Below are 10003 nucleotides of genomic sequence, written 5' to 3'. Positions count from 1 at the left end.
ACCCAAACTCCCCTGGAGGAGAAGCCCAGTGATAAGATCATCAGAGATGGGACGAAGAGAGTCTATTTCATTACCCCTTAGAATTCCTCTGAATGAGGAAGTGGTGGAGTTGGTGGGTCATCACAAACTCTTCCATGGCCTAGATCATCCCCCAGTCGCTATCCTTGGGGCTGCCTCTCCCCAGGTTCAGTCATGTAGTTCTGGAGGAAACAGAATCATGTGCGCTGCTGGGTCAGTGTCAATGATCATGTAAAGCCAAACATAGGACCCCATGACCCTGCCAGGATGGCTGATCTGGTGCTGTAGAGGTGATCTGAGGTGGGTCATTCAGAGAACACATTTGAAGTCCGATATCTCCGAGCTTCTTTCCTTACTAGGTGGTGCCTTGGGGATATAAAACCCTAGGACAGGTAGCTTGGGCTCCCTCACTAGGTGTAGAAGCCTTAAGGAAGAAAGTTGTCAGGCTAAGATCATCAAAGAAGAGGGAAGGGAAAGAGCGAGGTTGAGAAAGAGAGAACTGATGACTTCTGATTTCTTGGGTCCAGTCACTGAGATCTTTGTATTTGCTTTGATTCTTGTGTCCTGGATTCCCAGAATCATTTCAATGAGTCTCCCTTTTCCTTGAAGCCAGTTGGAGTTGGGCTCCTCTCAATTTTGATTCAGACTTGGTTCTAGATCCTTCACTCCCAAACAGAGAGGCACCCATTTGTTTCAGCACCATTATGAGTGAAACCCTTCATTCTTTACTGAGAACAGGGTGTGCAGACCACCAAATGCAGTTTATCACCATCCTGGGCAGGAGTGTCCTAAGTGTGAGTGAGTGTGTGTTAGGAGTGGCCTTACTGATTCCTGAATCACTCCAAGCGTTTACACTGCCTGTGCCAGGCCAATCCTGTCATTTCCTCGATCATAAACCGAGAAGTACTGCCTCAGGAAGACGACACCCACGATCCAGGTCTCTGTAGATGTACTCTCTGGGTCTGCTTCAAGGTTGATATAGCAGATGCCGCTAGAATCCTGGGGGAGTCAGAGACACGTCAGTCAGCCTGAGTCCTTATCAACAACTCCCCCCAATATCCAGACGGAGCACCGTTCTTGGTTTTATTTCCCTCTTTTGTTAAGTATCAAGTGATTTTGTGAGCTTCAGGGCATGTGAGAGTTCATCCAAAACCAAAAAGGGCCCATACATGTGGCTGCCATGAGGAAGGGTGTGGTGAGTGGAGGACTGGGAGTTCAGGAAACAGTGGAATGATAAACAACAAAGTCCTACTGTAGAGAGTAAGGAGCTATATTCAATATCCAGTGATAAACCACATGAAAGAGAATATGAAAAATAATATGTATTTTTATGTGTATAACTGAGTCACATTGCTGTGCAGCAGAACTTAAGGTGACACTGAAGATCAGCCACACTTCAATACAATTTTGAGAAAAGAACAAGAGTGGCCCCTGGTTCTCCTCACTCCCTCTTTCTTTCCTCCTGACTCCTGCTCCTTGTTTTCTCTACAGAGAATGCAGGTTCTCCTCTGGCATCCCCCAAATCCAAACTTTATTAAAAAACTTTATTTTGTATTGGAATATACCTGATTAACAATATTCTGAGTTTCAGATGGACAGTAAACGGACTCAATTGTATGTATCTATGTATCCTGCTCCCAAATATACCTCTCCCATCCAGGCTATCATATAACTGAGTGGAGTTCCCTGTGCTACACAGTAACTCATTATTGGTTATCCATCTTAAATATAGCAGTGCCTACAACACAATCTTGAAAACTTAACTCAGGAACTCTGGGAAGCCTCCTTCTGCCCACACTCACCCTCTTTGGCCATCCAGGCTTTATTGGGTAACTTACTCTGGTTCCCGATTCCCACTGATCAGTCAGTAGCCCTCATCATCACTAGTAAGTCGCCAGTGCCCCAGTGCAGAGCACCTTGGGATGCCATTTGCATGGAATCCAGTGCAGTGTTGCCTAGAACCAAGCAACCCTCCATATGGTTCCATGAGTTTGTGGTTTTAGAACTCCTGAGATTCCCTCTGTTCCTCAAAGACTTCTTTGAATCCATCAGCCTGCTATGTACTCCCACAGGGAGCTGACATGAAGCCTCCACCCTGTGCCGAGGTGAGCATTCACTGTGCACCCTTTATTCACCTTAGTATCCAACATCCCCACAGAGGGGTCAGGTATCCCAATTCACAAAGGGGGCACCAGGCCAGAGCAAGGGGAAGAAGCAGCCGAGATCTAGGCTGACCATGTAATTTATCATCCAAAGCAGGAAAACTTTGAGAAGGGAAGGGAGACTGTTAAATTATGATGGGACATCACACTGGGATTGTCCCCAGCCATTCTACTTGTAACTTGGCCTATTTTAGGGACTACTAGCGCTGACTTTCATGTTCATGCACCTAAGTTTTCAGACTGAACTGAAGCTCTCTGAGGACTGAGGGCCTCAGTGTTCCCCTCGCCTTGTGACTCCCACCATGCCAGCATGATGTGGCGTGTCCACATTTATTTCAGGATGATCAGTGTCCCAGACGGCCCTTTACTCTCAGGTAGTTGGTTCTGTGGGAGGCACTGGCCCAGCCACAAGGCTCAGAGCATCTGCAATGGTGTGACATGGCCTGCAGATGTCGCCCTCTTCCCAGCAGCAGCCCAGGGATTCCTGCAAGCTCCAGTTTGAGAACCAACCCTCAGTATTGTCCCCTCACCTTGATGGTGTAGGCTTGAGCTGGCACTGGGTAATTGATGCCGTTGATGGTGAAGTCAATAGAGGGCAGTGTATTGACCGCAGAACATGAAACATAGTGCTATTAGAGAGAGAGGGAGAGAGGTTGGCCCTGGAGATCTTTGTTGTGTGTGGATACTGGGAGTTACCCTGGGGCATGACCTTTCACCTCGGAACCCCGTGGCTTGGCACCGAGGAACCTCAGGATCTTATTGACCAGTCTTCTTGGGCCAATGATCGATGACTCCCCAGTGTCCACAAGGGCCTCACAGCCGCCATAACAAGCAACAATCTGTCCTTCCATGGAGATGCTGAGAGACAGTGGAACAATGTAGGCATTGAGGTCACTCTGAGTCTCCCCAGAGCTGCTCCCTTCTTGACTGTCTCCTAAACAGCCCTTTGTCTCTTGCCCTGTCTCTCTTTATCTGCTCTCCACACGGTACATCCCTTGAAATGCTTGAATGCAGTATTTGAATACACCAGGATCTTTTGTACCTTGAAACAAGCTGGCCTTCCTTCCTGGAAGACTCCCCTCCCCTTTGACTAGCAAATGACTTCTCATCTTCCAGATTCCAGCTTAATTGTCATGGATTCAGGGAAGTCTTTCCTGCGGTGTTTATCAGTCTCCTGTCTTTGTCACTCTCTGTAGACCCTTCCCCACGACTAGCATGTACCAAAGTCACAATTCACTAAGTGTGTGTGTCATTTCTGTGCATCTGCCTTCTTAGATGTGAGGGCGAGTTTTATTCTCACTGCCTCCCTGAAGTGCCTGGCACACAGTGGATGCCCAGTGTGTATCTGTTCCATGAGTGAATGAAGACTGTGAAAATAATGAGGAACATCTAGAGAGCTGTATCCTGTGGGGAACAAATAATGGGTGGAACACAGAGTGAAGATGGAGATTCACAGGGGCAGCAGATTCTCATAGTGGAGGGAGAGAGGGGCTCCTCTGGGAGAGGGAGTCTCCCATCACTGCTCCTACAACCAGCTCAGACCCTGAGATCCTGGCCAGGAAATACATGATTAGCCCAGGGAAACTCCAAAAGAGAGGTCAGCTTTTGTCTGAGGGTATCACACAGAATCCTATCAGTTATTGCCTCTTGTCCTCAGGTCACTTCTGGATCCCACCTTTCTGATTGTCTCAGTTATAGCCCCTGCCCCACTCTGTGCCCAGGGATGTGGGGTGTCTTTTTTATTAGTTGCTTTCACGTCTTATGACTGCAGCCAACCTCTCTCCACTGCTGGGTAGCTTCTCCATAAGGAGACCAGTTTTCCCCATTTGCTAAGGACTTTCCCTGTTTGTAAACTGAGACTTATCTGTACTGAGAACTTCCTTGGTCCAAGGTAGCCATGGACAGTTGGTCATCTTATCATACTGCTGTCCAGGCTGGTGAAATCCTCCCTGATCCTGTTCACCACACTGCAGAGTCCTCTGACCGTGCTCCCCGCCTCACAGGTCAGTGGGTGCAAGGCTCTCCCAGCTGCACAGACCTCTCTGGACCCAGTGAGGATCCTGGTCAGAGCCCTGGTCAGGAGGCCTGGGGATTATGAACCCATGGGCTGTTTGTGTATCTATGTGCTTGTGTGTTTGTTTGTATGTGTCTCTTTGTGTGCTTCTGTGTCTCTGACTTGCTATGCATGTTTATATGTGTCTCTGTGTATGTGTATATGTGTCTGCTTGTGTGTTTCCATGTGTCTGTGTGTCTGTCTGTGTCGTTGTGGGTGGTGTATATGTTTGTGTGACTATGTGTCTCACAATCCATTTGTGAGTGTCTGCCTGTGTCCATGTGCAGATGTGGAGCATCCTTTGTGCTGCCGCTCAGAGGGAGAGGCTTACCGGTTCATGCGGACACGCCAGTCGCCCGGTTGGATCAACGGTACCCAGTTGAGCGCTCCCTGGTAGTAGGATTTATCTACCCCACCAAACATCACCACACTGCCCTCCGGCTTGCTCCTGTAGAGAGACGACAGCAGGGGGATCCTTGGAGGATGATAACAACAGCACTGTCTGAGAGCTTTGCTTCTCCACCCATCAAGGCCCTAATAAGGTCCTCATTGACGGATGCAGAAATTGAGGCTAGGAGTGATTGAGAACCAGACTGAGGTCGGTTACTCGCTAATGAGTGGCACAGAGGAGGTTGGAAGCTGAGTCACCTGGCTGGGCTCTACCCATTATATCTTCTGAAGATGCCCTGGACCTCCTGTGACCTGAGAGATTAGACACCCTCAGAGGACAGGGTGCTGAAGCATTTTGGCTTTCCCCTTGTCCACTTTGTCATTTTTCTGGAAAATCAAGGCCTGGGAGTGCTAAGGGTGTGGGATCAGGTCACCCAGAGTTGGCTCCACTAGCCTGTGACCTCTACTGTCCAAGAGGCCCCACACTCAGAAGGGACCCCACAACTGCTCTCCCTTCTTGAAATGCCTAATGTTTCTTGAACAAGGGTCCTACACTTTTTGTGTGTGTTCTACAATTTTGTTTTTCACTGGCTTTTGCAAATTGGGTAGCTGGTACTGGGCTCACAGTGAAATGCTAATGAGGAAGGAAAGCTATCCACCATCATTCTCCTTCCTTATCAAATTCATAAGGAAATCCTAATGCCTTTTCCTTCCACTTGTTTCCTGTTGCCTCTCATTAGTCTTCCTCCTGACTCATCCCCCTAGACCAAGTTACTGATCTTGAGCCCAGAAGCAGGGTTAAGTTCCAATAAGTCATTATTTCTAAAAGCAGGTGGTGAAGCCAGGTAGGGGCCTGGGGCCATAGTTACCTTGGCTTAGATTATCTTTCAGGATATTTCTTTATCAAGTGTTCTATACATTTCATGCAACTGAAATTAATTTGCTAATTTGGAGAAACTGATTGTCCATCCCAGACTTACTTGCTCAAGTAGAAGGCAAAAACCGGCTCAGAAATGGCACCTTGATTCTTCAGGTTGTCAAAGATGGGGATGCCTCCAGTGAAAGATAAGTTGGGGTAGTTCAAGCCCAAGACTCCATCAAAAGGCATTCCCTCAAACCCGGATTGCTCCACGCTTAAACCAAACGGCTGGTCAGTACTTACAAGGTCCCCAATCTGTGGGAGAGAAGAGTGATCCCATTCACAGATACATGAAGTGGGGCTAGGACTGGGCTGGGATGCATTGGCATTAGATCCTCAGAGAAGAATTGAGGCTGGGCTGTGTCTTCTGTGGACCTCACACAGTTAGACCAAACTGGGAGGGGAATTTGGGTTCCATTTGAGAGAGGCTGTGAATTTTAAAACATCTGCCTCTCTGAAAGACACCACCTGAGTGAGTCAAATTGGCCTCGTGGCTTCTGTACAGGTGGGACAACCAAGAGTCAGGCCAGGACCCATTGGTGCCCCCTTGTGGACAAAATGAGCCAAGAGCAAGGTAGCCTTCTCTTTGGCATCACTGTGACCTAATGCCAGGAATGGACTGCTTTCTCTGTAAGGTACTGTGGATTCTGCATCTGTCCAGGAAGACAGAAGCCAAAAACACAATCTTGCTTGCAGGGATCTATGAAATGACTGCCTGGGGATTCACTTTTGGGGATATGTGTGTCTTTGTGTGAGTGTGTATGAGAGAGAAAGAGAGAGGGGGGAACTACTCAAGTACTTTGGGGGAGTCAGGCCTTAAATTTTGTTGGACTCTCAAAGGCCCTCTAGAGTGAGAACTCATTTATGCGGCCCCCTAACTTCTCAGGCCTCCAGCTTCCCAGTCTGGATACCTGAAGCCCTTGATTGCCCCGAGGGTCCCCAGATCAGTTTTATCCTTTCCCCAAACACCCCACAGCATCTTCAGTCCTGAAAATTCAGCCGAGCTCCACTGTTTACCACATGCTTGTGCTCAGCAAGGCCCTTGCTGTCTGCACCTCAGTTTCCTCATGTCACATGAGCTAATCAGAGAAACTGCTGTGTGGGGTTGTCAGAACTAAACCAGTTATCACCTGAAAGTGCCTGGAACAATTGGAAAATATAAAAGTGGGTGCATTTTCCCCCTCTTCTCGCTCCCAGCAAAATGAACCTTGAACTGCTCGTGGACAGAGAAGCTGCAAGTCCCCATCTCAAGCCACTCTCTGGGTTAGCTAATCTGTGTGCTCGTGTTTCACCACAGGAATTGACTCCCCATGGAAAGGATCCTGTGGGTAAGATGGCGATTATCTATGGGAGTTAGGTTAGGAAGTGTCCTGCCAGAAGGTCCTGCATCTGTTTTGCAAGCAGTGGTCACTCCATAGCCAGTCCTGACTCAGCATTTGTTACACTGTTACCCGAACGGTGTCACGACCAACAACTCCCTTCATCCTCCCACGACCGTATTCAATGCTGAAGATCTGTCTGATAGGCCGGTAGGTGGAAGACTCATTATGTCTGAACATAACGTGTGAGGCTGCAGACACAAGAGATAAGTGTCATCAGGTGCCAAGGGTGCAAATCAGGGTGGCAGGACAAGGGAAAGATGGTCCGGGTAAGGGGTGTCTGTACTCACAACAGTTTGGGCTGGTGCAAAGGATGGAGGGAACCCACAAGTCAGATGAGCCTGTGTCAAAGACAACCTGGAATTCCTGAGGGGGTGTTCCAATGGTGATGTTACCCACATAGACCATCTACAGGGACAAGGAGTGAGTGGGTTAGTGTAGATCTGGCTATCCTATATTCCCACACTCATGCCTCCCTCTGGATGTCACATATCTCTTGAGATCACTTTCTAACCACTGTGCAGCTCACTGACGTTGGTCCCAGAGGTGCCTGCATTTGATATATTTTTCCTGTGCTGCATGGTATGCAGGATATTGACTCTATGACCAGGCGTTGAAGTGGTACTTCCTGCATTGGAAGCACAGAGTCATAACCACTGGACATCCAGGACCACTGGACACCCAGGGAAGTCCTGGTGCCTTCATTTGAGAAACTCTGTAGTCTCCTCCAACCCAGCCTTAACACCCCCTTCTCCAGGACATCCTTCTTGATCAACCTCAGCCACTCCCTCTAAACTCACCACATCCAATCAACACCACAGAGGTGACTTTCATTTGACATGTATTTACTAATATGCCTATCTCTCAGGCCGGCATGGGTATCCTTAAAGGCAAATTAAGCCATTTTTCTACTCTAAAAACAGTAACCACAGTGTTAGATACTTAAGGCTTTACACAGAATACAGGTTCAGTATCTTATTACAGCTGTGGTTCTTGCTTTTGTGGAAACTGATTTCCTCGGCCTGGGGATACACAATTGCTTTGCCGTTGGTTCTACCAAATGATCAGTGACGGTTCGCTCTTCATCTGTAACTGACTGACTCACTTATTTCAGAAGGAACAATCTCCCTCAAACTAATGACACATCTTTGACACAGAAATGGATATATACCTGCCACCTGGTAATTGCCAGGCCCAGTCACAAAGACCAACAGTTGAGGATGAGAGTGTGTTCTCCTCTGGGTGGGGTCCGTATTTTCCAGTGTTTCTGCCTCCTGCAGGAACCCCAACCCCACATCCCACCTGGCACCTCCAGATGAGTCCTGGTGCTAGGCTAGAGCTCCAGGGGGCGCTGTGGAGCACCATCCTCCCAAAATACTCACATCCTGGAAGTTTCTCAGGGGGTGAGTAGCTATATTTGAGCCAGGAGAAGAAGTCTGGTACAGTCTGTAAGCATGTTCCTTCAGGAAATTGTTCAGCATATTTTTTTCACTGTGGGTTTTTCTCATGATCGTCACTCTTGTTAGAGGTATACTTTACCGAGCATTTGACAAAGAAAACGAAGAAGAAGCTACAATTAGCTGTCAGTGTTCAGGTATAACTGTCGTTGTAATGGCCCTGTGTATTTTCTAATCATTTTTATGATGCACATTATTATCAGAATTTTATGCATATACCATGGTAAAGAGAGGTTTGATTACAGGTTCTGTCGTGCACTCTGGGATAAGCCATAGAACCATGTGGAGTCTCAGTCTCCACCTCGGTAAAATGGCAGAATGTAGCAATACAAACCCTCCAAATAGAATATCTTGGGGATAAGTGAAGTGATGGATATATGGTATCTGATAAATAGGAAGTCTCAACAATGACACGTATTAGCATTGCTGTTGCCATCCCTCTGTATCCTTCTCATAGAACCTCAAGGAAGAGGTAGAAGGAGTACTCTTATGCTCTTTTACAAGGGAGCAATTTGAAATGCAAGAGGTTACTGAGTTGGCTGTGGTCACACTGCTTGTCAGATAAAATTGTATATAAAACAGTGTATCATTCTCCAAGTTGAAAGAGAAGAGAGGGTTGAAAGAAGAATCCAGGAGATAGGGAATAAATAATGGAAATTCAGAGGCTCAAGAAGGAAGGATGAGTCAAATGAAAAATTAAAAGAAAACAACACAGAGAGAAATACACTCACAGAGACTTCCAAAGAGTTGGAGAGGTAAATGATAGTGATACAGAGATGCAGACATAGATATATACACACTGAAGTAGACAGGGAACAAACAGGACATGTTGAATAAAATGTAGAAAAGTGCTATTCCACAGGACATCTGCATAGACTGTGCACTGAACAGTTGTAAGGAGTTGCATTTTCAATAGGTCATGACTGGACCCCAAGAGTTGTGCAACCATGCAAATCTACACCAAGACCCTCGGGATCCACAGTTCCTAAAGCAAGGTACTTATCAATAAGTATGGGTTGAACTTTAAGACTGTCAGGGAAATATTCATTCCCATCTAAACCTGATGGGTGGAAGAATAATCAGATGAAAAGAAAAATCCGAGAAAGGAAGATGATGCATCTTACAGTCCCCATACTTACTTGACTATGCAGTCTGAGAAGGCCACCAGCCCGAGGAGCACAAGCCACTTCATGCTTCTTTCCTGGCTCCAAGTACTCAGGGAAGTTTGGGTTCATAGCATGTAGTGGTGACCGGGAGAGCCTAGTCATATATGCTCTGACATGCCGTAGATTTCCCTGTTACGCCACTAATAGATCTGATAAAAACACAAAGCTTTCGATAAAATCTTTACCTTCCTCAGTGTCCTTGGTGAGTGGACTTTGAAGCTTCTCAGAATACAGACAATTCAACTTTAATCTCTTCCTTGAATCTTGGCTGGAAAATCTAACTGATCTGCATGGACATCTAAAGAGACAGAGAACATTGCTTACTTGGAGATAAAACTGCTAAGAACATCATGAAAATGGTAACTAGGGGCAATACTCGACATTCATGGTTTCATGTCATCTTCTTAGTCACTTCATGAGATATGCATTGCTGTTTTTGTTGGAGAGGAGATTGCTAGG

General features: G+C 46.9%; 1 protein-coding gene across 1 annotated transcript; it reads right to left on the bottom strand.

The window, feature by feature from the left end:
* Positions 1-867: 867 nt before the first annotated feature.
* On the bottom strand, positions 868-9596 carry LOC122704789 (pregnancy-associated glycoprotein 1-like). Its single transcript, XM_043919795.1, has 9 exons — positions 9518-9596; positions 8304-8454; positions 7212-7329; positions 6994-7112; positions 5604-5797; positions 4565-4678; positions 2897-3038; positions 2711-2809; positions 868-1017 (listed from the first exon to the last, which is right to left on the bottom strand). The coding sequence occupies exons 1-9, from the start codon at positions 9568-9570 to the stop codon at positions 868-870; spliced, it is 1140 nt and encodes a 379-aa protein (XP_043775730.1). The 5' UTR covers positions 9571-9596.
* Between the last annotated feature and the right edge of the window lie 407 nt (positions 9597-10003).

This window comes from Cervus elaphus, chromosome 2 (assembly GCF_910594005.1).
Source record: "Cervus elaphus chromosome 2, mCerEla1.1, whole genome shotgun sequence".
NCBI lineage: Eukaryota > Metazoa > Chordata > Mammalia > Artiodactyla > Cervidae > Cervus > Cervus elaphus.
This window is presented reverse-complemented; position numbering and strand designations above follow the sequence as displayed.

What these genes read in the sequence shown, in the direction of transcription:
- LOC122704789 (XM_043919795.1), bottom strand. Translation starts at nt 9,570, where the DNA reads ATGAAGTGGCTTGTGCTCCTCGGGCTGGTGGCCTTCTCAGACTGCATA. An exon ending in TGGCGTGTCCGCATGAACCG is followed by an intron (nt 3,039 to 4,564) that starts GTAAGCCTCTCC and finishes ACTGTCTCTCAG; the next exon opens with CATCTCCATGGAAGGACAGA. An exon ending in CTCAAGCCTACACCATCAAG is followed by an intron (nt 1,018 to 2,710) that starts GTGAGGGGACAA and finishes TGACTCCCCCAG; the next exon opens with GATTCTAGCGGCATCTGCTA.